Below are 27,992 nucleotides of genomic sequence, written 5' to 3' on the forward strand. Positions count from 1 at the left end.
ATAAATAGAATAAGTACGTTTTTTTTCAGTTAAAGGTTTCCATGGGCGATTTTAAGATTACACCAAACGTGAGCAGAGTATGACCTGTTAATCAAGTGTTTAATGCAGAATCGGTTTAGTAAAAGTTGATAATATTTAAATATCTTTCTAGAACCAGACCAGCAGGAAAATTAACAATCAAATAGCCCAGATCAACACTAGCATAAGATACTATATATTTCACGATTATCGGACAACCACGAGAACATGGATATGTAACATGAAATTATGAAAACAAAATATAAGTATGACACTGCTAATTTATTCGTTTAAATATCTCTCAGTTTTATCTCTATCATACATTCCAAATTCGATGTGTAAACTTGCGTTTTCAGCTCACGACATCCGAGTAAGCTGTTATACTTAACACTATGTGTACGTATAACAAAATTGACCTAACAAGCCAAATATATTTACGTGATCTACATGAAACCTTTATGCCATTTTCGACTAGTTCATCTTTGATCCAAAACGTAACTAGGTAAAATCGTTGCCTAAATAAAGTTGTGTTAACACTATAGATTGAACGTCTACCTAATTATCATGAAACCTGGACAGAATAATTGTCTTTATAAAATTTATGTCAAATTAAAATTAGGTTATTTGGAGTCTTAAACTAGACCACCGGGTAAAATCATAAATAACTGTTAACATAACAGAGGCCACATTTTTTGCATGACGTACATAAAAACATATGGTCAGAATGTTTGTCTTAAAGTTTAGAAAATGTAGTCTGAGTGTGAAAAAAAACGTTAAGACTCTAAACGTCAAATTTTCTGCCTGATCTATATGAGTAATGATCAGTTTGTTTGGCTTTATATTGCACTGGCTAAGTTTGTAACTTGGTCATTTAAGGTCGAAAACTATGTTACAGGCTAGGGTCAAATTATTGAAAAACTCAGATACCATATTTTTGCTTGATCTTTATAAAACTTGGTCATCAAATTTGTCTATGAAACCTAGGTTAGGTTTGAAACTGGATAATATGACTGTCATCAAAATGTAGGCCACTATGTCAAAACAGAAAAACGGTTGATCTTCCAGTGGCGGTATTTTCAACCCGATTTGATGAATTCTGGTCAGAATCTTCATATTAACGATATCTGCTTGAAAGAAGCTGTGTGTTTAGTTTTTTTAAATGTCATTTCGTTTAATCTTAGAAAAAACTTATTATTACTTTTCTAGTATCTCCTCAAGAGATTATTCCTATCGAATTGTTTCTAGTGTTCTTGTTAAATCGCTTATTAGTATTATCCCAGTGTAGTTGTATTGTTGTCGACCTCCTTTTTATATTTAAGCATTTTGAATATTTGTGACCAAATTTTAGGGAAGTTTATTGGCATCCAAAATCTTATTGTATAGGTATGTGTATTGGTCAATCAAGGTATCGGCTGAAGCCAATAATAACTTATCGCTTGGACAGGAAGCTTTATGTAGATTAAATTGTTAAGAGTTGCCATAGTATTCAGCTCTTCTAGTTTATCATGTATTTACATCATAATGGGCATTAATGCACTTATCATAATCGTAAATTTAAGCCCTTATATTTTCGAACTTATACGTACAACCATTCTGAAAATTATTTACTAGGCACTAGCTTAGGTTTCCTCTTTAAAAGCCATTTAAATAGATTTATAATTGTTTTGTTGTGAATGTGACTTTAGATAATGGAAAAGCCAGACCAAGGTGACTTGAAATAGTTTTTGCAAATATTGATTAAAACTGAAAAAGGAAGTGAATTTCTTTCCACGAACGATCGAAAAACTTCTTATTTGATCACAGGTAAGAAAGAACAGTTTTATTGATTAAACTGGATTTATTTACTTTGAAAAACAAATCTGTTTTAATTTTATTGTTAACAGAATGAATACATGTACGTTTAATGTAAACAGTTTCAGTTCGATTTATTAAAGATAAACTACTATATGAGTACTGGTTTCCCAGTAGTTTCCGGACCCAAGTAGTTTTCCAGACCTTTTACATTTAGTTTAAACTGTATTTATTTCCACAAATTGTATATACAAACATGAGTACTATATTCAAATTAACAAAGTTTGATAAATAGACATACATCAATCAAACAAACAAAGAAATTTTCAATCGAATGGATTGGAAAACAAGCTACTTAAAACTTATATGAATTCCGCTCCATAAGAAAAACAGAGGTTAAATGAAAAATAGTAACTAGGCTGTGTAAGTATGTGTATCATGTTGTGTTAATCGTAATATGAATGTGAAAAATGTATGTATATAATGCAAAGTTTTTGTGTGTGTGGTTTGTGTGTGTGTATGTGTGTGTGTGTGTGTGTGTGTGTGTTTAATGATGATTGAAGAATTAACGAGCTTGTTTATGCTATTGTCTCTCGTCGTCGTTTGGGGGTGGGAGAGGGGAGATGTTGATTGTCGCAGCTTATGTATTGAATCTATTTGTTGAGATGATAAACCGTTGAACGTCAGTGAATAGGAAAATATTATGTTGATAAGATAGATGTTCATCACCATACAGTAGATTGTTTCGTGCTGTATAGACTTTACGCTTGGTAACAATATTATAATCATTAAGACCTTTAATGGGTTAACATATAGCAGCGAAAACCCAGCATTACCGAACTTATTTATTATTTGAATATCCCGGTTGTTTTAATTTACTTCGATGTAATGTTTACACAAGAGATTGTCAACTGCAGGGGAATTCCAGTTACATTGCGCATGCGCAGAAATTGAGGCCTCTTGAAGGTAAACATCAGTTAAGGCATACAGACACTAAATAGAAAAATGGCGCGAAAAAAATGGTAGTCGCATAATGGCGGATACAAATAGTCCTCAGTTTTTTTTGCTCTGTCGAGCTATTTTCATTATTTTCTTTGCAATTTTTTTGCAAAAACCACATGACAGATCTATGCTTGACATGTAGGTAGCATTTTCATAATGAAATAACAACATGACAAAATTTTTCATGGAAACTTAGATCATACACCACCAGTATAATTTGGGGTCTCATTTTTTAGCTGATTTTGCAGTTTGTGTGTTTGACTGAAATTATTTTTCTTGCATCAAACATGACCCCCTCTTTTCTCTTGATCTTTAGTTAGCACTGACAATATTCTTCAAGAAAATGTAAGTTACAGACATTTAAAATGGGTCCTGATGTGTGCTGCGGTCATTGGAAATAGGTCAATTTTATATAGAATAAAGAACAACAACTATTTTGTGTGTTATAACCTTAATTGATGCTCCCATTTACCAAACTCCAACGCAGTGATCTCCCTTGCCGCTTCGCTCATTGATCAATGAGCGAAGCGGCAAGGGAGATCACTGCGTTGGAGTTTGCTAATTTACAGACGATTCAGTAAAAACATTCCGATAGTAAATCAAAGCGCTCAAAGCGCTGATGGTGGCTGCTAATCAATGTTTAAAATATTACAAAGAAAGTGACAACTGAGGAATTGTTAATATAAACTATAAGAACTTTTTTTGCATTTTTTTAATATTCGGCTTTGGTTTCAAAATTAATCCTTTTTCACTGCCAGTCATTGTTTACATACACACTGATTCAGTCCTTAACGAATAGTTTTGATAATTTGTGAGGAAAACGACAACATAAATTACATCGAAATTGTTTTACTATGAATAAATAATATAAGCTTTTTCTTCAAATAATTCAGCTTTTAAGATTTCTTTTTAAAGCTTTTGGGCAGTGTCTGTCATGAATTATTATACACACTGATTCAGTCCGTATCAGATAGCTGTGGTTTTCATGAGACTTTTGTGAAAGAAAACAACACAAACATGCACCACAGATGCACCTCAGAATGTCAGTTCTGCAGCTAGTGTATTTTAGAGGTGCATTAATTATCACTCCTTGGCAAAAATGCTGCACATTAAGTCAGACAAACTTACAACTTTAGTCAGACCGAGAAAAAAGTCGAAAATATGTAACTGGCGAAACGAAACCGTTTCACTTTTTATACATATATTTGTATCCAGATATATTGAGACGCACCATGAGAAAACCAGCATAGTGCGTTAGCGAACAGCAAGGATTCTGACCAGAGTGGTGTATGGATCCGCAGTTTGATTTGGGCCCATGCTGGTCACAAATGCACTATGTTGTTTTTCTCATGATGCGACTCGAATGAATTTAGCTGAAGTGAGCAGAATCTGTCTTGAAACGATTCAATTTTTAAGTCGGTCAAATCCGACGACTTGCTACGGTCTGACACATTGCCTTTTCAAAAAGGCGAGTATTAGTATCATCGCTGCGCCCACTTTCATGGGCTTACAAGTTGATGAAATCGTGATACAGTAGCACCACTTAGTCAAAGCGAGCTTGAAACACTTCTCAGCGTGGGCGACCTGTGGGTTTCCACGTTGATAATTCGTGTTTTGTCAGACGAAATTATACCGAATACATGTGTATCTATGCATACATATAGTATCTTATATTGTACATTTGCTGAAGGAAGATTATCCGTGAGGGAATATTATTTAGAAAACATACATGTCTTTGATTCTCACGGCAGGTCACATTGCAAACAATATCGAATGAATTTTAACTGAATGTTCTTTCATTTTTGTTCACTCTCGTATTGTAAGCATGTTTTAGTATATTTTGTTCTTGATATAACGATGAACTGTACATGTTCAAGTTATATCAATAAAGTACTGTTCTGTTCATAAATCATCTCACTAAATTTGCGCTAGTTAGTGTTAATTAATTGGCAGTATCTCCATATCACTGCTGATTATCGATCTAATCAACATGCGGTCATATTTTTGCGTGCTTGAAACGAAAACGAGACAATGCAGTCGAAAATTCAGTAACATTCTTAGATCACTAGGGTTGCATTAATATAATATCTTGCAATTTGATAGCTATGACGAAATTTAAATTTGTTCTGACATATTTGAAAAGTATTACAACTTGCTGGAAAAGCTATCAGCAGTACAAACTGGTATTGTCTATGGACCGGAAATGTTTGGAAACTTTTCCGTTGAAATTCCGTTTCTATTTTTAGCCGCGGATTATTGCTATCAGAAGTCATTGTTCTTTATCAAATAAAGCCTTAAATTTCGGAAGTTATACATGTGACACTGCGGTTAGGAAGCATTTTTGAATTGTCAGTCTGGATTCCCAGGCTAGGTTTCTATATACATAAGCTACCTTTTTCAACGTTATAAGCTACGTGACGTCTGGGGCAGTACTACGCAATAGCTAATCAATATCATCGCTCCAGTTCAGGTGACATAAGGTCATCGTTTATTCACATGACCATAAATTTGCATATTTGTATTCATACACGTTGTTGTTTTAATTAAAACGTTTACCTCAGTTTGTATTGATTTTAGTCGCCTAATTTACATTAAAAATGGTATTAAGGCATATATTGTAGCTTTTCAAATTATGCACGTTGTGTAGATAATTGTTTACCTAGAAAGCTTGGAACTATTTTTGGTTGTGTTGTTAGGATGGTCTTAAGAACTGACAAGATTTTTCAAACGGAGTATTCTTTTTGACACTGGTGGCAGCTAGCAGCCACCAAAAATTAAAACGGAAGTCACAAAAAAAACGACATATTAACTACACTACGGCATTTGATTATTGATTAAAAATAGGAACAAACATAGATAGGGATTTACCTACGATACCGTCTATCAATCAAATCTTTAGCAGCAGTGTCCATGCCCGAGTGGTCAGGGCGTTAGACTACCAATTTTGAGACCGGTCTTGTTCTCTCTTTTTTTAAAAAAAGCTGTTAATTATATTAAAAGTTCTTAATTTCGTTCTTGTAATATTACCAGTCCGCTAAATACGTCCCGTCATTTTAGCATGACGTTACAAACGTCAGTCAAACGTAATTAGATGTAACTGTAATGGGCGTATTATAAATCTAGTATTTGTTAAATTCTTGAAATAAACTTTTCAAATCATCATCACGCCTTAGAATTAAGTTTTAATTTTGAATATATATAACGAAATCGGAAATCTTTGCTTTTACAGAAAGGTTATAACATTTACAATGAAAGGTCCGGAAAACTACTCGGACTAACTGAGATATTAATGGAATTAATTGCCCCGTTTGAGGCCTCATCTACATTTGTGTTAAGAACGCAAGTGTAATACGAATTCTGCATGGTGTTAACGAAGAACCTAGCTTTTTTTCTGTAAAAATTTTATGTTTCTACTATGTTACTGGCAAAAAATAGCGACTACTGGGAAACCAGTATGCATTATTCAGCAAGTTTAATCTTGTTTCATTTCACTCTTCGTATTCTATTCTGTCGGAATATAATGTTATAATTGTCTGACTTAATTAAAGCATAAATGACGTTTCGTTTTAAATGACATCTATATACATTATATACGTGTACATCATATTAATACGTTAACACCGGCTACTACCACTGACACCAGAACTGAAAGAAAATACCACTGTACACGCTATATCCTACCCCTAAGTATATTATGAGAACCGCTGTACCCAACGGGAAAATATAGTCGCACATTTCTCACTAAAATGCGATGTTCCCGCAAATGGATACTGTGCGTATCCAACATTTAGTACTCCAGTCACATGCATATGATCCGAGAGCTCATGGACTTTTATTGCAACAATTGAGGCCAAAGAGGTTAACACATTTTTGAAAGCAATATGGAAACAATATTTCATATCCTTTATGAAAACCCATTTCTTAAGTGTCAAAGCCGTGCCTATCTATATTTTGTTCTCTTATGTTTGTGATATAGGAGTTAAAATTCACTTGTAGAAATATTAGGGGATAGGGTAAAGTTTATGCCTACCATTTTTTTCACTGTTTAATTACAGTAACTCTCTGATTGTCAAAAAATGTATATATGTCAAACAATGACAGAAATAAGAAATTCATTAAAAAGGAATGAAGGGCAAACTTGATATTCAAGGTCAAAAATAAAAAAAATTGGCACATTTGGTATTTATTTTTATTCGTAAAAATAGTTTGTTATCATAGGTCACTCGGCTTTATTTATGTAATGTATTAGTATCAGCCAATACCAGAAATACAAATCTTATTGCAAAAAGTCAAGGTCAGCCCTAATAATTGATAGTCAAAGTTCATTTCCTTGCAAAGATGTAATAAATGTTACCTTTACTTTTTCCAATCTGTTTAATATGTCTTTACATTATTAGTCGCTGAAGTTAATTCGTTTTAATGTTTATATGTCAAGCAAAGCTAGCAGTGCAGCAAATATAGATAGGTACGGCTTTGACACTTAAGAAATGGGTTTTCATGTAGGATATGAAATATTGTGTAAACTTCTTTTGGCCTCAATTGTTGCAATAAAAGTACGTGAGCTCTCGGATCGATAGTATCCGTCCGAACTGTGCGTGCGCAATTGAAGTGAGCTAGCATATTTTCCCGTGCATGACCATAGTTGTTATAACATACCTTGGAGAAGGGCATAATCTGTTTTGATTCAGTCTAAATGTCTCCATTGATAATAATTGGAAAAATTAAAAGTTGCATCAAGAATGATGTGGTAGACCTAAGATTCTGTAATAAAGTTGGTTAAAGTTTTTTTTGTACACTTCTCAATTTAAATGTATCTTCCTAAAGTACGCTTTAACTTATATCACATATTGTTTCTTATTATCTGTCGCATCAACACGCTCCGTTCTTTTAACTTCTATTATTATAATATACTCCCTATACCCCACCACCATTTAAGATAATGAAAAAATTTCTCAGTGTAACTTATATCTTATTTCATATTGTTCATACACTAACTTATATCTTATTATCTTATATGTTATACTGTTTCTTATTATTTCTCATAGCCCTCCTTTTTACTTTCTGTTCTTCCTCTTGTCTTTTTCTTATGTTACCCTATATTGGGTTTTAGTCTCTTCTATGCACACACCCTTCCTTCCCCCTGTCAAGTTAAGTATCTTTTTACTTTATTTTCCATTTCCATTTTTTATAAACTTAAGTTTCTCTGTATTGTTTCTTAGTAGCACTGGCCATTTCATAAAAGTCAATGTAATATTTGTCTTTGGTTAATCCACGCATACTTTTACAATTGACTTTCATTTGACGTATGCGCACGCAAAGCAGACCTTGACCCAAGTGGTACACCATACGTATGGAGGAGAAGTTCATTAAAGAAACTGTAGAGGATGGACATCCAAGGAGGTAACATAAACACGAAGTGCGCTTTGTGGATCCTTGGATGTCCATCCTCTACAATTTCTTTAAAGAACATCTCCTCTAGACGTGTTTGTTCATATGGGAGTATACATATTTATGCATGCAGTATGAAAAGGTATACATGGACATATATGTTTTCACATACACGCATACCTTCATACCTGTATGTACATTTTAAATCATGCTTTCACGAAATATACGATTTTGACCTCCGCTTCAAAAAAAAAAAGAAAAAAAAAAGAACAGAATTATGCTCCTTATCCATAAAAGATGTAACAATAAAATACTAGGTCAACAATTTATATTAAACTTATGTATTCTGTGCAGAATGTGCAGAAATATTACGACAAATTAACAGGAAAGGCATGATCGTTTAACAAAATATAGGCTAACAAAGAAGAAACCTAACTATATACTTGTACCATTACGTTATACAAACACACTTGAAGCCTTGTCACAGGTGAACGGTTTAGGGTCAATGACCCTCTTGTTTTAGCTGTTTTTTCAAAATTATTTTAATTTTACTCACTTATATAAAAGTTTTAACTAACCAGCGAACGTGATCTTGTGCAGGAAGCTGACATCTTGGACTTTTTGGACGCGACTGAATAAACAATGGCAGATAAGGCTGCAATTCAGGAAGAAATAAAGAAACAAGGAGAGATTGTGAGACAACTTAAATCAGAAAAGGCTGACAAGGATGTGGTATGATCTCTGCTCATGAATCATTGTTCTGTATAGCTAAATCAGGTGGCTAGTGAACCGTCACCGGTGCAGTAGACCTGAGGTCTAGTGCACCGTCATTTTTTGTTATACATGTATATAAAGTAAAGCCTTTATGTGAAGTATAATTATAGTATATTGTCACCAGTAATATATGGAATGATATTTAGGTAAATATTACACAATGCCTGCTGACTGTTATAATTTACTCACTGACACTCGCATTGTGCTTACTGGTATAGTCATCGTGCATGCTGGCACCTTTAACACGCTTGTTGACAATGATACGACGCTTGTTGACAATGATACCATGCTTGCTGACAATGATACCATGGGTGCTGGAAGTTACAACTTCTTTGCTGCTTAGACCCTGATGTCTATATCATAATTTCATTTGGCAAAATGACAGTGCCGTGTACCGTATTGGAATATTTCAACATGCTATGGTTATACTGGTTAATCTGGTGCATCCAAGAACAAAATTCACGAAGTGATCAACCAGTAAGGAAAATGTAATCAGGCACTAGGCAAAATAGGAGTAAGCATAATGTCATTTCAAAAGTATATGTCACATTTTGATTACAGGGGGCTCTATGTTCAAGTGGTCGTGTTTTTTAATCTCCCGCCACAAGTGGTTGGGGGTTATAGGAATGATCTCCGTCCGTCCTTCCGTCCGTCCTTCTGTCCTTCCGTCCGTCTGTACGTAACACTTTCGTGTCCGCTCCATATCTCCTAAACCCCTTGAAGGATTTTCATGAAACTTGGGTCGAATGATCATCTCATCAAGACGATGTGCTGAACTCATGAGTCAGCCTAGTCTGCCCAAGGTCAAGGTCACAACTCAAGGTCAAAGGTTTGAGCCTTCCATTTTGTGTCCGCTCTATATCTCCTAAACCCCTTGAAGGAATTTTATAAAACTTGGGTCAAATGATCACCTCATCAAGATGATGTGCAGAATCCATTAGTCAGCCATGCCGGCTCAAGGTCAAGGTCACAACTTAGGGTCAAAGGTTAGAGCTTTCCATTTTGTGTCCGCTCTATATCTCCTAAACCCCTTGAAGGATTTTATAAAACTTGGGTCATATGATCACCTTATCAAGGCAATGTGCAGAACTCATGAGTCAGCCATGCCGGCTCAAGGTCAAGGTCACAACTGAAGGTCAAAGGTTTCAGCCTTCCATTTTGTTTCTGCTCTGTATCTCCTAATTCCCTTAAAGGATTCATTTTAAACTTTGGTCAAATGATCACCTCATCAAGGCGATGTGCAGAACTCATGAGTCAGCCATGCTGGCTCAAGGTCAAGATCACAACTCAAGGTCAAAGGTTTGAGCCTTCCATTTTGTGTCCACTCTATATCTCTTAAACCTCTTGAAGGAATTTTATAAAACTTGGGTCAAATGATCACCTCATCAAAACGATGTAGAGAACTTATGAGTCAGCCATGCCGGCTCAAGGTCATAACTTAGGGTCAAAGGTTTGAGCCTTCCATTTTGTGTCCACTCTGTATCTCCTAAACCCCTTGAAGGATTTTCATCAAACTTGGGTCAAATGATCACCACATCAAGAACTCAATAGTCAGCCATGTCAACTCAAGGTCAAGGTACAACTCAAGGTCAAAGGTTTGAGCTCTGTATCTCCTAAGGCCCTTGAAGGATTTTTATGAAACTTGGGTCAAATAATCACCTCATCAAGACGTTGTGCAGAATTCATGAGTCAGCCATGTCAGTTCAAGGTCAAGGTCACAGCTAAAGGACAAAGGTTTACCCTTTCACTATCCATAGCAGTGGCGGGGGATTTAGCTGTCTTTGTGGCGGGGGATTTAGCTGTATAGAGATCTAACAATAGTTACTTCCCCTTTTTGCAAATCGCCATTTGTCTTAACTTTATTTATTTTTAATGTTGCGTTTATTTACAAGTGACGTGTTATATAAATGGAAGACTTACAGTTTGAAATTCCTGAGATTTCACAAATTAAACTGGCTGTTAAGGACAGAATTTTGCAGATTGCTAATAATGTGTCAAACTGTCATTTTGAACATGTAGAATATGAACTTGAGTCAGTGATGACTGTTTTGACACATAGCCAACAGCTAATTAAAATCCGTTATAGGCCGGATATTCCCGTTACCTTTCGTGAAAACTACGAACTTGCGCCCCCTGGTATCAAAATGTGACGTGCAATTTTGCACTTTGCATTATGCTTACTTTCAACTTGCTTAGTGGCTGATTGCATCTTTCATATTGTGTGGTCACATCGTGTATTTTCTTCTGTGAGCATTGTAACTGTGCAATGTTGCTTATGTACAGTCCTGGCATGTTGAAATATTACAATACGGTACACGGCACTGTCATTTTGCCAAATGAAATTATAATATAGACATCAGGGTCTAAGCAGCAAAGAAGTTGTAACTTACAGCACGCATGGTATCATTGTCAGCAAGCATGGTATCATTGTCAACAAGCGTGTTAAAGGTGCCAGCATGCATGGTTACTATACCAGTAAGAACAATGGGAGTGTCAGTGAGTAAATTGTAACAGTCAGCAGACATTGTGTAATATTTACCTAAATATCATTCCATAGTAATATGTATGAACATTGTGTAAAGAATGAAATAAGTTAAACCTTGTTTACCTATTAATTTATTGTTTAAACGCTGACCTCAACGCGTTGATCTTCGTTCTTCGGCATCAGTAGCATAAGGCAAACACAATATTTTATTGACTAGAAATTTAGGCCTATACGGTCCATTTCGCCTTTCCTAAGACAATTAGAACGACCTTAATGACCTTTATTAACTTTTTCGTTTATATGATTTTAACATAGTTTCTTAAAAATGATTCCGTCATAACTTAACGCTCTATTTAGTTAATTAACCGACCATTGCCGATAGCAACACAATGTTGTTATTCTACTGTTGCTGAAGATCTGGGCGTCGAGGCAAGTCGAGGTGTATCTTGCATCATTCTTTTAATAAATTATTAAATGTTCATACATATTACTGGTGACAATATCTTATACTTATACCTCGCATAAAGGCTATACTTAATATTTAACTAAAATAAATGTGCCTTACGAAACAGACATAATTTTCCTCAAGCTGCTTAGCTTATGATTAGTAACAAATGTTTTAAATGACTTGAAATACTTGAGATAAATTAATGCTTTATCAATCTTCTATTTATGCATCTAGTGGACAAAATAAGGGCATGATTTTGAGTTGGGAATTGTGAGCTGTTTCAGCTTTTCCTACAGGAGGTAATACTGGTTTTATTGGAAGGGGGAGATGGAGGGATTTGGAAATTTACTTTTTGATTTTTATTAAAATGATTTAATCCTTTTGAACTCATTGTGTACCCAAAGACACTATAGACATTTATGATATTCATGATGTATTTAAGTGTTAGTTTGGATTAAATTTCAGATATCGGAGGAAGTTGCCAAATTACTAGAATTGAAAGCTCAATTAGGAGATGAGGCTTCAAAAAATTTTGTGCTCAAATGCCCAAAGGTGACTATTTAGTTCTTGTTCCTTTGTAAAAATTTAATTTGTAAGTCATCACAGTCTTCTGTTGCAGATTTTAGAATAAAGCAGTATGTTTAATATTTTTTACTTATTAACATGAAGAACAAACTTGCATCTTAACACTTTTATGTGTAGATATGTTACCTCCACGATATTGTAGTTTTAAAATTTCTTAGACTGAAATCACTAAAGTCTCACTGCTTTTGATTTTTACAACCCTGCTTTGGATGAAGAATTCTGGCTCCTCATAGAATGTCATAGATCTACCCAGGACTTGGTGCTTACTCGAGCTAGATATGTCTGAATTAAATGGGGAATGGGGGCTGGGTCTGTTTGGGCCATTCGAAGCTTGAAGGTTGTCGTATGATCGTGTGTCAAAGTTGCGTCGGCGTCGGTGTCGGGCGTCGGCGTCGGCGTCGGCGTGAGCTTTCTTGGTTAAAAAATTTCGGCAACCTTGGTATTTCTGTCATATCTTTGTTACTTTTGATTATATACACATTGTCCAGCATACTATCAAAGTATGTTCAGGGACTGGGCCTATTATCCTCATGGTCAAGGTCACCAAGGTGTTAAACTTAGGTTATTTTTAAGGTTAAAGTTTTTCTGCAACCTTTCTTTGTTACTATTGCTTATATCTTACTGTAAGTTCATGTAAACATTGTCCAGCGTACAAACTAAGTATGCGCAGGGACTCGGTCCTTTATACCCAAGGTCAATTTCACCAAGGTATTATACTTAGGTTATTTTTAAGGTCAAAGTTTTTGGTCAATCATTAGCCGACTCTCAGGCTCTTTAGGTCTTTGATTCCTATTTGCTTATGTCTTACTGTAACTTCACATAAACATTGTCCAGCATACAAACAAAGTATGTGCAGGGGCTGGGCCCATTATACTCAAAGTCAAGGTTACCAAGGTGTTATACTTAGGTTTTTTTTAATGTTAAAGTTTTTCGGCAACATTTGTTTTTCTGTCATATCTTTTTTACTATTGCTTGTATCTAATTGTATGTTTACACAAACATTGTCCAGCATACAAACAAAGTATGTGCAGGGGCTGGGCCCATTATTCCGAAGGTCAAGGTCACAAAGTTGTTATACTTGGAATTATTTTCATCTTTTTTTTTCAAAAGCTTTGTCTATAGACATATCTTTGGTACTTTAAAAGACAAGGACTTGAAATTAAAATTATTTCTTTATAATCATCTGCATTTGTGGTTACAATCCCCATAACTCTAATTGTATTTTTGACAGAAATATTCCCCTTTCATACTTAAAGTTTTTGTTTTGTTTTTGGCAATCTTCGCTTTCCTGATATAACTTAGTACAATATAAGATAAAGACTTGAAACTTAAAATATTTCTTGATCATCATCATCTGTATGTTTGGTAACAATCACCATAACTCTGATTTATATTTTGACCAAATTATGCCCTTTTCATACTTATTTTTTTTGACTAAATTTCGTTTTCTGGACATAACTTTAGTACTGTATAAGATAATGACTTGAAGCTCAAAATATACCTTTACCATCATACTCCTTTTGTAGTAGAGGTCTCTTACTGAGACATATTCATTTTACTGTCAAATCGCTGAATACTTGTTTTTATGTTTGAATTATATTTTTCAGGGCACTCGAGACTACAATCCCCTGCAGATGTCAATACGAGAAGGTGTATTTAAAACCATCATAAGCTGCTTCAAACGTCATGGGGCTGAAACGATAGATACACCAGTATTTGAATTGAAGGTATGTCTGTGTGACAGAAATAAGTTGATTTTCTGAGAGGAGTCAATTCTGTGATACCTATTTAAATGTGCAACATCACACCATAATGGACCATCATGCATTATAATGTATATTATATACTTAACAGAGCGACTTGTCAGTCAGTAGTCAGAGCTATTGCCTGAGATCGGAAGAACCAAGTGCAATAGTTTTGACCATTGGCCAACATTCATTCAGTGTGTGTTTTATAACAAGGTATTATAAATAAATTTTCACAAGTTTTTTCTTCAAGTTTCAACTTAGCCTGGTAAAATTAATTGTTGTACTATTGACTGGTCAGTAGTACAAACTGTGGTCTGGCGATTCATGTAAGGAGTCATGTAATAATAGTGTTTGTCCTGCTTTTTCTGTCAGACACATGCAAAACACATAAAAAAATCCTTGTAGAATGATTACTAGGTATTTAGATGCTAACTTATTTATAGCTGCAGTAAAACGCAGGAAAAACATTGGATGTGGGCTGTAAAGTGAAATGTTCACCACAAAGAAATCAGTCGGTCCTTCGGTTTCTTAATGCTGAACATTTCACTCCATAACCACTATCCGCTATGCAGAGAAATGATGTTTAAAGTTGAAAATTTCATGTTTACTTTATACATTTGTAGTAACAGGCATAAGTGGTCACACTTGTGTAATAAATATATCACCAATACTAGTATATGCAGTTGTTAGTGCCATTTTATTATTATATGCACCAGTATGGTCTGCTGGTCAAGACATAATACGTTCTTCGGATTAAAACCAAGGTTCGAATCCTTGCAAAAATATTAAATCAGAGTTCTGCGTGAAATGCATTTTTTAGCAATTCTGAAAGGGAACTGTTCAAGGAACATTCTTGTGACGTTTGGTTAAAATTGGCCAAGTGGTATAAGAGATGTCATTTGGAGCCTCCACTGGCTCTTTCAAACTTGTAGCCATGGCTTTACAAGAGCTGAAATAAGACTTTTCTCGAAACACATCACAATTAGTCTTAATAGTCATAAATCGATTGTATATGTTATAAAATGATGTTTTCAATGCAAAATAATCATTAAATTTGAAAATAAATGAATTTTGACCACATTTTGAGTAGATGCGCCTATTTCGGCAGCAATTTCTGCAATAGAAAAGCCAATATTTTGTCTCCAGAATGTGTGAAAATGCACAAAATGCATCCATTTGAGTCATATTCATGACGGAATGAATGATATTTCAGAATCAAAGTGAAACATAATGCATACAGGTGAAACTTGTACCAAAATTTACAATGAAGCGACCATAGAATCTAAATTTAGCCCAGAAAATGGGTAGGGGGCGGCCTCACTTAAATGTCTATATTTCTCTAAAATCTCGAATTTTCACAATGAAACTTGTTCACATGTTCGGTGTTACATCTTTCTTGAAAATACAGATGAAAATGTTATGAAAATTGATAAAAAGATATTTCTTATAGGTTATAATGCAGTAATTCGGTCCAAAATGTGCTTCCGTGGTGTCAAAAAAAGTCCCTAATAAATAGATCCAAATTTTTCCATTTTCACGCATTTGCGCGTAAATCGGGGGCCAAATGGGCATTATTTCACTTGTGGAATGAATTTTACATAAAAAAGGACACGTTTCATGCTAATACTCGCATGTTTTCGAGTTGTTTACTTGAAAACGAAAGTAGGGTGTTTGTTCTGCGGACCGCTTTCTGAAATGCGGCAATATGAGGGTACCTGACTTCAGTTGACTTGCATTTCACTGCATACTATTCAACACCCCTTTTTCTTTTCGTTTTCTTGAAGCAAATGTATGGATATCTTGTGGAAAATAGGTCTACGACGGAATGAAAATCTAGAAACTGTAACAAAATTGTTCTGAAGTAGCTGAATTTCATATGGAACAAAGAACAATTTCTTTTATTGGTATATAGCCTTTAGCCAATTGCAAAACCTTAGAGCCATTTTATAGCCAAAAGTGCCAGAAGTAGTAGTCATTATTTTCCATTTGATACTTTAACCATGCAATTTGCTTTTGAATCAGTACATCCTAATATCACATTGAATCAAAAATAGTTTTTAATCTTCTTATATCTGCTTCCGGAATAAAAGAGGATCTTCCGGTCTGTCCCTCTTTTTTGCCGCTATATGGAGTTTTTACCGGTGAAAATCACAGCAAAAATTGAAGAAATCGCAGACCACAGCAACAGAAAATCAAAATTTGTTCGTACGTACGAACAAAATTCCAAATAAAATTTACAAATTCTTGTTCATTTCTCACATTTTTAAATGCAATTTGGAATTTTGTTCGTACGTACGAACAAATCCTGGCTGTTCGTACGTATGAACAATAATCCATATTCCGTATTATTTTTCAGTTCTGACATGCTGTTCAAACAGCTCAAATTTGTTCGTACGTCCGAACAAAATTCCAAAATAGCTTTAAAATTTATTTTTCATTTCTCACTATCATTTGTTCGTACGCATAAACAGCCTGGATTTGTTCGTATGTACGAACAAATGAGAGAACTGAAAAAGAATTTATTCTTAAAAAAAATGCAATTTGGAATTTTGTTCGTACGTACGAACAAATCCTGTCCATATAATTTTCAATTCTGATATTCTGTTCAAACAGCCCAGATTTGTTCGGACGTACGAAAAAAATTTCCCAAAAACTGCTTTAAAAATTCTTTTTCATTTCTCACTATCATTTGTTCGTACGTACGAACAAATGAGAGAACTGAAAAAGAATTTTTTCTTAAAAAAATGCAATTTGGAATTTTGTTCGTACGTACGAACAAATCCTGTCCATATTATTTTTAAATTCTGATATTCTGTTCGACAAGAATTTTTCTTTAAAAAATGCAATTTGGAATTTTGTTCGTACGTACGAACAAATCCTGTCCATATTATTTTTCAATTCTGATATATTCTGTTCGAACAGCCCAGATTTGTTCGGACGTACGAACAAAATTCCAAACTGCTTTAAAAATTCTTTTTCATTTCTCAATATCATTTGTTCGAATGTACGAACAGTCTGGATTTGTTCGTACGTACGAACAAATAAGAGAACTGAAAAAGAATTTATTCTTAAAATAATGCAACTTGGAATTTTGTTCGTACGTACGAACAAATCTTGTCCATATTTTTTTTCAATTCTGATATTCTGTTCAAACAGCCCAGATTTGTTCGGACGTACGAACAAAATTCCAAGCTGCTTTAAAAATTCTTTTTCATTTCTTACTATCATTTGTATGTACGAACAGCCTGGATTTGTTCGTACGTACGAACAAATGAGAGAACTGAAAAAGAATTTATTCTAAAAAAAAAAAAAAATGCAATTTGGAATTTTGTTCGGACGTACGAACAAATCCTGTCCATATTATTTTTCAATTCAGATATTCTGTTCGAACAAATCCTGTCCATATTATTTTTTAATTCTGATATTCTGTTCGAACAGCCCAGATTTGTTCGGACGTACGAACAAAATTCCAAACTGCTTTAAAAATTCTTTTTCATTCTCACTATCATTTGTTCGTACGTACGAACAAATGAGAGAACAGAAAAAGGATTTATTCTTAAAAAAATGCAATTTGGAATTTTGTTCGTACGTACAAACAAATCATGTCCATATTTTTTTCAATTCTGATTTTCTGTTCAAACAGCCCAGATTTGTTCGGACGTACGAACAAAATTCCAAACTGCTTTAAAAATTCTTTTTCATTTCTCACTATCATTTGTTCATGCGTACGAACAAATGAGAGAACTGAAAAAGAATTTATTCTTAAAAAAATGCAATTTGGAATTTTGTTCGTACGTACGAACAAATCCTGTCCATTTTATTTTTCAATTCTGATATTCTGTTCGAACAGCCCAGATTTGTTCGGACGTACGAACAAAATTCCAAACTGCTTTAAAAATTCTTTTTCATTCACAATCATTTGTTCGTAATGAGCAGCCTGCATTTGTTCGTACGTACGAACAAATGAGAGAACTGAAAAAGAATTAACTTTTTAAAAAAAAATCAATTTGGAATTTTGTTCATACGTACGACCAAATTTCCAAATTGTAATAAATTCTTTTTCATTTCTCATAATCATTTGTCGTACGAACAAATGAGAGAAAAGAAAAAGAAATTTAATTTAAAAAAAAATACAATTTGGAATTTTTCTGTTTGTCTGGATTTGTTTGTACGCATTTGAAAAATATCCAAATATGAACAAATGTGAGAAATGAATAAGAATCTGTATACATTTGGAATATTGTTCGTATTTATGTAGCGTAATTAATTGACCTGCGGCGCATAGGTGCGACACTGAATATTATATAATTAACTGAATAATACTTGTATGCTATTTAAATGTTAATCCGTCCATCCAAATCCTGAAATATCTTACAAATAATTTATAAATATATGTATATGATTAATGTCAAAATCCATTGTAATTGTATGAATGTCATCTGTATTTTCATGCCATGCAAATATGCTTGTAAATGTATTTATCAAGAGGAACTTTTAGTTCAAGTGAAATAAAATTCTGTTCTGTTCTGTTCGTATTTATGGACAAATGCCACTTAATATCATTTTGCAAAAAATACAAATATCACTGAAAATTTCAACACATATTTTAATCTATTTATTTAAAAAAAATACCAAAACAAATACTTATGAACATAATAAATATAACACAAAAGTCTAACATAAATAAACAAGAGTGCCAGAATGTCACAATATACGCCCGTCACAGCAAATTTCTTTACACTAGCACCTGTATTTGCAAATGGAATTTTAATTTTGTGGTAGTGATTATTGTAATTCTTTTCTTTTCTAAATCAACATAAAAACATCTTACCAGGTAGAGATACCTTAAAATACACCTAAAATTTGAAAGTAGCATCTATGTTGTACCACAGAAAAGTGGTCTTGGTTTTTCCCTACGGTCAATTATAAACAAGAGTGCCAGAATGTCACAATATACGCCCGTCACAGCAAATTTCTTTACTCTAGCACCTGTATTTGCAGATGGAATTTTAATTTTGTGGTTGTTTAGTAATCATTGTAAGTCATTTGTTTTTCTAAGTCCAAAAAAAAACTCCTTACCAGGTAGAGATACCTTAAAATACACCTAAAATTTGAAAGTAACATCTATGTTGTACCACAGAAAAGTGGTCTTGTTTTTTCCCTACGGTCAATTATAAAAAAGTTACAATATAAGTTATTTATAGTAACAACTAAGGGAAGATAATCTTAAAAAAAAAAAAAAAAAAAAAAAAAAAAAAAAATTGTCCACACAAAAATCTTTACCAGGTAGAGATTGGTTTAAATACACCTCATAATTGGATGTAGCATGCATGTTGTACTACAGAAAAGTGGTCTCGATTTTTCCCTACGACTAGTAATGAAAAAGTCTCAATATAAGCTATTTATAGTAACAACAAAGGGAAGTAATTCTAAAGAAGGGAACTGCGCATGACACTTCATCTCATGATGGTGTATAATTGTGCCAAGTTACATCAAAATCCCTCCATGCATGAAGAAGAAATGCTTCGGACAAAGTCATTCTTGTATCTGACCTTTGGCCTCTAAGTGTGACCTTGACCTTTGACCTGGTTCTTGCGCATGACACTCCGCCTTGTGGTGGTGAACATTTGTGCCAAGTTATAACAAAATCCCTCCATGCATGAAGAAGATATGCTCCGGACAAAGTTTTCTTTCTTATATCCTTTGACCTCTGAGTGTGACCTTGACCTTAGACCTAGGGACCTGGTTCTTGCGCATGACACTCTGTCTCATGATGATGAACAATTGTGCCAACTTTCATCAAAATCCCTCCATGCATGAAGAAGATATGCTCCGGACAAAGTCATTCCTGAATTTGACCTTTGACCTCTATGTGTGACCTTGACCTTAGACCTAGGGACCTGGTTTTTTGCGCATGACACTCCGTCTCATGATGGTGAACAACTGTGCCAAGTTTCATCAAAATCCCTTCATGCATGTAGAAGATATGCTCCGGTCAAAATGTGGACTGGTACGAAAAACTTAACCAAGGTGTGACGCCGACGCCGTGGTGAGTAGGTTAGCTCTACTTATTCTTCGAATAGCCGAGCTAATAAAATCATAATTGAAGCTGCTATTGTCCAGACAAGGTCAAAACAGCTAATTCTGGCCCTTTCAGGGGCCATAACTCTGGAACCCATAATGGAATCTCACCAGTTCATGAAAGGAACCAAGATCTTACGGTGATACAAGTTGTGTGCCAGTTTGGTTAAAATCAAATCATAAATAAAGCTGCTATTGTTCAGACAAGGTCAAAATAGCTAATTTTGGCCCTTTCAGGGCCATAACTCTGAAACCCATAACGGGATCTGGCCAGTTCAAGAAAGGAACCAAGATCTTATGGTGATACAAGTTGTGTGCAAGTTTGGTTAAAATCATAAATGAAACCACTATCGTGCAGACAAGAAATTGTTGACGGACAGACGCACGGACTGATGACGGACGAAGGGTGATCACAAAAGCTCGACTTGTCACTATGTGACAGGTGAGCTAAAACAAGAGCACCGCCTTGCGGGTGCTGACGCTCATCTGATTTTTTTTGTATAATAGAAATATTGTCCTACCCATGATTTTCTAAGTCTAAAAAGGGCCATCACTCTTGCAAAAAGCAGGATAGAGTTATGTTTCTTGATGTACAGTGTCCACTTATGATGGTGAAAAACTGTTGCAAGTTTTAAAGCAATAGCTTTGATAGTTTATGAGAAAAGTTGACTTAAACATAATATTCAACCAAGAAAATGATTTTTCTAAGTCCAAAAAGGGCAATAATTATTGCAAAAAGCAGGATGGAGTTATGTTGCTTGCTGTACAGGGTCAGCTTATGATGGTGAACAAGAGTTGCAAGTTTTAAAGCAATAGCTTCGATAGTTTAAGAGAAAAAAGTTCCCTAAACATAAAACTTAACCAAGAAATCTGATATTTTCTAAGTCCAAAAGGGGCCATAAATCTTGCAAAAAGCAGGATGGAGTTATGTTTCTTGCTGTACAGGGTCAGCTTTTGATGGTGAACAAGTGTTGCAAGTTTTAAAGGAATAGCTTTGATAGTTTAGGATAAAAGCTGACCTAAACATAAAACTTAACCAAGAAAACTGATTTTCTAAGTCCAAAAGGGGCAATAATTCTTGCAAAAAGCAAGATGGAGTTATGTTTCTTGATGTACAGGGTCTGCTTATAATGGTGAACAAGTATTCCAAGTTTCAAAGCAATAGCTTTGATAGTTTAGGAGAAAAGTTGACCTAAACATAAAACTTAACCAAGAAATCTGATATTTTCTAAGTACAAAAGGGGCCATAAATCTTGCAAAAAGCAAGATGGAGTTATGTTTCTTGCTATACAGGGTCAGCTTATGATGGTGAACAAGTATTCCAAGTTTCAAAGCAATAGCTTTGATAGTTTAGGAGAAAAGCTGACCTAAACATAAAACTTAACCAGGCAACGCCGACAACCGCTCAAGTGATGACAATAACTCATCATTTTTTTTCAAAAAATCAGATGAGCTAAAAAGGATCTGCCAAAGATAAACAAGAGCACCGCAATGCAGGGCAATATACACAAGAAACAAAGTCATATGACCTTTGACCCCTAAGTGTGACCTTGACCTTAAAGCGAGCCATCTGAAGAGAAAAGTCGTTTCAAGGTATTTCTATTTTCAGCCCCTAAAAGGGGCCAAGTGCCCCCATTTGAACAAACTTGAGGAAGGACCTTATAGTGATTCTACAGATCAGGTTTGATGAAAATCCATCGAACAGTTGATGAGAAGTTGTTTAAAGGTACTTCTATGTTTAGCTCTGGCAGCCCCTAAAAGGGGCCAAATGCCCCCATTTGAAAAAAAAATTGGCAAGGACCATATAACGATGATGCTACAGATCAAGTTTGATGAAAATCAATCAAGCAGTTTGTGATAAGAAGTCATTTAAACATATTTCTATTTTTAGCTCTAGCAGCCCCTAAAAGGGGCCAAGTGCTCCCATTCGAACAAACTTGATAGAGGACCATATAATGATGCTAAAGACTAAGTTTGATGAAGATCTATCCAGCGGTTCATGTTAAGAAGTCATTTAAATGTATTTTTCTTTTGATGAAGATCCATTTGGCAGTTCATGAGTTGTTTAAAGGTTTTTCTATTTTTAGCTCTAGCGACCTCTAAAAGGGCCAAATGCCCCCATTTGAACAAACTTGATAGAGGACCTCACCAGGATGCTACAGACCAAATTTGGTATTAGTTTGACACGTAGTTTCAGAGATTTTTCAGTAAAAATGTGGATGACGGATGACACATAGCCATCCACCCTATACTAATAGCTCACCCTGAAAAAGCAACCAATGTCCATACTTCCAATATTTATGAAGAAGCTAAAAACACAAACTAGCTCATAAATTAAAGAACAAAATATAAATTTTATATTCAAAAATGATGTGGAGGGTGACAGAAATTACTAAATACACAACATCAACACACTAGATGTAAAAAATTGTGGGTTAGCATAATTATGATAAATTCTGTGAAATCATTAATTTTTGTGCAGAACAAATTTTAGTGGATTTGTGGTTGATTAAAAGCACAAAATTAATTCCTATGAACAATTTAAATTCCAGTTGTCAAAACATGAAATTCATTCATTAAATCCCCATGAAATAATCCTTCTGGTTAAAACCACCAAAATTCATGCCCACACAATGAGCTGATTTCGCAGTATTCCAATGTTTTTAATTTTTTTCAAGTTTAACTCCATTTTTCAACAATATTTCAGTTATGTAACGGTGGGCAATAAATTAACCAGTGCTTTTGGATTCTAGCTGTACCAGTACAAACCTGTTCTTCGCAAGTAACCGCCAACTTCCCAACATGATTGGAGGAGGAATGATTACAGACACAATGTCTTTTATTAAATAGTCACGGAGAACATTTGGCCCGCCTGGGGATCGAACTCGCAACCCCGTCATCTGTAGATCTGCCCTTTCACTACTGAGCTAAGCGAGTGGGTTCAAATATATATATATATATATATGAACATTTCTTTAACTTACAAATAAATTTCAAAGATAAACATTTCATCAAACAAACATACATTATATGCAAAAATCACATTAAAATAATATTGTTTTCATATTTTCAAAAGTAAAAGCATTAACTCTAAGAAACAACTAAAATGTCAAGTTGCAAAACCACAAAAGAAATGAATGTCCAACTAAACAGATTTATCTATAAAGATCAAAGGACAGTCTGAATAAGGGAAAGGAATCCAGTCTCTAATGTCCCTTCATTTATAAAGCAGGTTTGCAGCAGACTCCTGTTCTTGGTGTGTCTGTCTATATATATGTATATGTATGTTTATGAGGCGAGATCCGCCATAACACATTCTTATCAAACAGTACTTGGTTGTACTACAGTCAGTTTATAGGAAAGTTTTAACACTAGATGCCCACGGGCAACATGTCAAGCCCGCCAGCTGTCAAAAGGAGTAGGAGTTGCACAGGACACCCTGTCTCATTGAGGCAAACATTTATGCCAAATAAAAAATGATTGCAAAAAGTTACAAAATAAGTTATTCAATGTAACAACAAAGGGAAGTAAATCTTTAAAAAAAATCTAAGTCCACACAAAAATCCTTACCAGTAGATAGGTCTAAATACACCTCAAAATTGGATGTAACATGCATATTGTACTACAGAATAGTGGTCTTGATTTTTCCCTACGACCAGTAATAAAAAAGTTCAATATAAGCTATTTATAGTAACAACAAAGGGAAGTAATTCTAGGTTCTTGCACATGACACTCCATCTCATGATGGTGAACAATTGTGCCAAGTTACATCCAAATTCCTCTATGCATGAAAAAGAAATGCTTCGGACCTTTGACCTCTAAGTTTGACCATGACCTTATAGTTCGACCTAGGGTCCTCAGGGGTGTGGAAATCCCAATATTTTTCACTTGTCCACGGACAAATGAGACTTAAAAATCTACTTGTCCGCAGTCAAAACTTACTTGCCCGGATTTTCAACATTTTAGCATGCAAATAATTCTTTATTTTGGACAATAATCTACAAGTAGTAACAAAAGCGAACATAACAAAGTGTAATACTGTAGCTGTTTCAAAAAATAAGCTTTTGACACTTTAGCTTGTGTTTGTCCGCGAGGCCGTCGAACATTCAACAGTAATTCCTAAAGACTGCTCATCATGCCATGTGAACCCATGTAAAAAAGCATGGCACTTCCTGACTGTTAGAAAAACAAACATGAAACTTCCTGACTCGTACTAATGAGCTCTTTGTGCTTTGACTATTTACTTCAATTTTTGTTGGCACACAAAGTTGTAACCGTTGAACAAAACATTGTGATAATTGTTTACGTTTCCGGTTTCTATTCGACAAGTTACCGTGTGCAAAAATCACGCGAGATCATGATAGGGAACCAATCAGAACGCAGAGAAAGAGCTGCTAAATTTAGACACGGTATGGTTTTCCCAAATCTGGAGAAATCGAGAGGCCCTTGGCGGGTGAAACATCCGTTTCATACATCGAATTCTTTTATAAACTCCATAAACTTGAAGTACTGTTCAGCGTTCCTAAATTATTCTTTCCTTTTTTCATTTCAAACCAGAAATTTTGTGCTTGTCCGCGGACAAACGGAATGCGAAAACTCACTTGTCCGCAGTCAAAAAGTCCCGAGTCGGACAAGTCGGACATAGGAATTCCACACCCCTGGTCCTGGTTCTTGTGCATGACACTCTGTCACATGGTTGTGAACATTTGTGCCAAGTTACATCAAAATCCCTCCATGCATGAAGAAGAAAATTAATGCTCCAGACAGTCATTATTGAATTTAACCTTTGACCTCCAAGTGTGACCTTGACCTTTGAGATAGGAACCTGCAGTTTGCGCATGACACTCCGTCTCACTGAGGTTAACATTCATGCCAAATATAAACGAGATTGCTCCACGCATGTCAGTTATGGTCCGGACAAACAAATCCTGACGGACGGACGCACGCACACACGCACATACACAGAACAGCCATTTGGACATCTATCTTTGCTTCCGCAAGCGGGCTCGACAAAATTGAAGATATAACATGTTTGCCAGTACATCTGACACAGGTACTGTTGATACATATTTGAGAACAGAAGTATCTGCAGCTGAATTAACATCACTGGAGCCAGCATATGAAATGAGTGTTTTGTTGTCTTGTTGATGTGTTTAAGCCAGCATACGTCTTTGCTTACAATTTTAACAACTGGAACAGTTGCAATATTTTGGACTTTCCTCAGATTCACCTAAACACCGAGACCTGAAAGAAATAAAGCATAAAGTAAACATAAAAAGCTAAAAACACAAAGATTTTTACTTGGGATTTTTGTTTTCATAGCGATCTTCACGGCGATCCTCAAAAAGAGTGAGTGGGTGAGTGAGTGAGTTGGGTTTTACGGCGAATTGACACAAAATGGTCATATTCGAAGATTCTATTCTAAAATTTCTCGTTTATTTTCAGAATGAAGATTCACATGTGGCCTAGGAATCATCAAGATAAACATTCTGACCAAGTTTCATGAAAATATGGTCTTAAATGTGGCCTCCAGAGTGTTAACAAGCTTTTCTTTTGACTTGACCGGGTGACCTAGTTTTTGATCCAACATGACCCAGATTTGGGCTTGGCCTAGAGCTCATCCAGATAAACATTCTGACCAAGTTTCACAACGATAGGGTCATAATTGTGGCCTCTAGAGTGTTAACAAGCTTTTCATTTGATTTGACTGGGTGACCTAGTTTTTGACCAAACATGACCCAGATTCGAACTTGGCCTAGAGGTCATCAAGATAAACATTCTGACCAAGTTTCACAAAGATAGGGTCATAAATGTGGCCTCTAGACTAGAGACTAGTAGAGTGTTAACAATTTTTTCCTTCCATTTGACCCGGTGACCTAGTTTTTGACCCCAGATGACCCAATATTGAACTCGTCCAAGTTTTTTTTAGGGTAACATTCTGACCAAGTTTTATTAAGATTGGACCAAAACTGTGACCTCCAGAGTGTCACGGACGACGGATGACAGACACAGGGCGATCACAAAAGCTCACCTTGAGCACTTTGTGCTCTGGTGAGCTAAAAATCTGGAGGTGTTCAGCTACAATATCTGCCATTTATAAGTCTCTGTGGTCAATTTATTTTCGAGAAGATTACTGCAAAAAGTGAATCAAACAATGCACAGTGCCTTGAACATTTATAGGCCTCTCCTCTACCTCCTTGGCATAACTGAAGTTGAAGACTACCTGTCTGCCAAGTACTTTTTCCTGTACTTTGCTAAATTGAGCCTATTTACTGTTTAAAGATAAATCTGCAATCTTAAGAGTAGCAGTCAACATTCAATTCTGTAGTTAAGGCCAAAGTTAAAAATATGTTTGTTTGCTGTCTCCCTATCTACCCACTTAAAATGCTGCGCCCCAAAAGTTTTTATTGGACAATGCTGGTCAAAATTTTTTCTTTAAGTTGCGATATGACAAGTGCCGCATATTTTTCAAGTACATGTAAGCAAAACAGTAAGTAAGAAAGTTTAAATTGTACTATATTTGATTTCATCCTTTTATACTACATATAAAGATTTGTCTTATTTTTTCAGAAGAAATATTCTGTAAGAAACGGTCATATATATATACTGGTAAATGTATAATCCCAACACCAAAAAAAATATAAAAAAAATTGCCTACCTACCTACCCAACTTTAAAAAGTAGGGTTGGGAGACAGCAAACAATTTTAAATGTGGCCTAAGTATCTGAGTGACTTCAGGACACTAATGCGGTTACTGTCAGCTGAATGCTTGTCAGAAGTTTCAAAATGTCTATATTAAAATAAAACTTTCACAAGACAGCATTTTTTAATGTTATTTTGAAGGTGTCAGAGACAAATTTACCTTTATTCTAAGATTATGACTCCATGGCTGGAATACGGCAACTGCTAGGTAAGTATAATTTGCTAGTGTCTGCAGTATCTATTATCTGTTAATCAAACAGAATGCTTTGTGACATGTCATACCTGAAATAATAAAACAAAAATCGTGGCAATTCTAGAAAACCAGGTTTTCAATTAAATCGTGCAAACAGGTTCTTTAAACAAGAGGGCAAAGATGACCCTAGGTCGCTCACCTGAGAAACACACCATAACAGTGTAAACATGTTTGACCTAGTGATTTCACAGAAACAAATATTCTGGCCAATTTCCATTAGGACTGGACCAAAAATGTGCTCTCCTGAGTATAAACAAGTATTTTCTTTGATATGACCTAGTGACCTACTTTTTGACCCAAGATAACCCATATTCAAACTTGACCTTGATGTGATCAAGGCAATCATTCTGACCAAATTTCATTAACATCAATTAAAAAATACAGCCTCTAATGCATACACATAGTTTTTCTTTGATTTGACCTAGTGACCTACAGATGACCCATTTTCGAACTCGATCTAGATTTCATCAAGGCAATCATTCTGACCAAAGTTCATGAAGATAAAATAGAACTGAAAAATACTGCCTCCTTTGCATACACAAGGTTTTTCTTTGATTTGATCCAGTGACCTACTTTTTGACCCCAGATGACCCATATTCAAACTCAACGTAGATTTCATCAAGGCTATCATTCTGACCATATTTCAAGGAGATCAATTGAAAAATACAGCCTCTAATGCATACACAAAGTTTTTCCTTGCTTTGACCTAGTGACCTA

The 27,992-nt window shown here is 35.0% G+C and overlaps 1 protein-coding gene and 1 long non-coding RNA gene across 4 annotated transcripts in view; one reads left to right on the forward strand and one right to left on the reverse strand.

Annotated features, from left to right (window-relative positions):
• Positions 1-35: 35 nt before the first annotated feature.
• LOC128551586 (histidine--tRNA ligase-like) lies at positions 36-27,187 on the forward strand. 3 transcript variants are annotated; one of them, XM_053532483.1, is made up of 6 exons: positions 36-284; positions 1,704-1,821; positions 8,800-8,931; positions 12,372-12,458; positions 14,099-14,218; positions 25,766-27,187. In XM_053532483.1, the coding sequence occupies exons 3-6, from the start codon at positions 8,842-8,844 to the stop codon at positions 25,787-25,789; spliced, it is 321 nt and encodes a 106-aa protein (XP_053388458.1). In that variant the 5' UTR covers positions 36-284; positions 1,704-1,821; positions 8,800-8,841; the 3' UTR covers positions 25,790-27,187. The 3 variants fall into 3 exon arrangements, with proteins under 3 accessions (XP_053388458.1, XP_053388457.1, XP_053388459.1); XM_053532482.1 differs by lacking the exon at positions 1,704-1,821; XM_053532484.1 differs by lacking the exons at positions 36-284; positions 1,704-1,821 and adding an exon at positions 1,830-2,232.
• LOC128551587 (uncharacterized) overlaps positions 24,989-27,992 on the reverse strand; it is a 9,130-nt gene continuing 6,126 nt past the window's right edge. Inside the window, exons 2-3 of the long non-coding RNA XR_008368839.1 lie at positions 27,183-27,304; positions 24,989-25,564 (exon numbers count right to left, since the gene is read on the reverse strand). This is a non-coding gene — a long non-coding RNA (uncharacterized LOC128551587). The remainder of the gene's footprint in view (positions 25,565-27,182; positions 27,305-27,992) is intronic.

This window comes from Mercenaria mercenaria, unplaced genomic scaffold, assembly GCF_021730395.1.
Source record: "Mercenaria mercenaria strain notata unplaced genomic scaffold, MADL_Memer_1 contig_1281, whole genome shotgun sequence".
Lineage (NCBI taxonomy): Eukaryota > Metazoa > Mollusca > Bivalvia > Venerida > Veneridae > Mercenaria > Mercenaria mercenaria.

Bases quoted from the DNA above. Each gene is read 5' to 3' on its own strand.
- LOC128551586 (XM_053532483.1), top strand. From the start codon at position 8,842: ATGGCAGATAAGGCTGCAATTCAGGAAGAAATAAAGAAACAAGGAGAG. The intron at 8,932-12,371 runs GTATGATCTCTG...ATTAAATTTCAG, and splicing joins AAAAGGCTGACAAGGATGTG to ATATCGGAGGAAGTTGCCAA. The intron at 12,459-14,098 runs GTGACTATTTAG...TATATTTTTCAG, and splicing joins TTGTGCTCAAATGCCCAAAG to GGCACTCGAGACTACAATCC.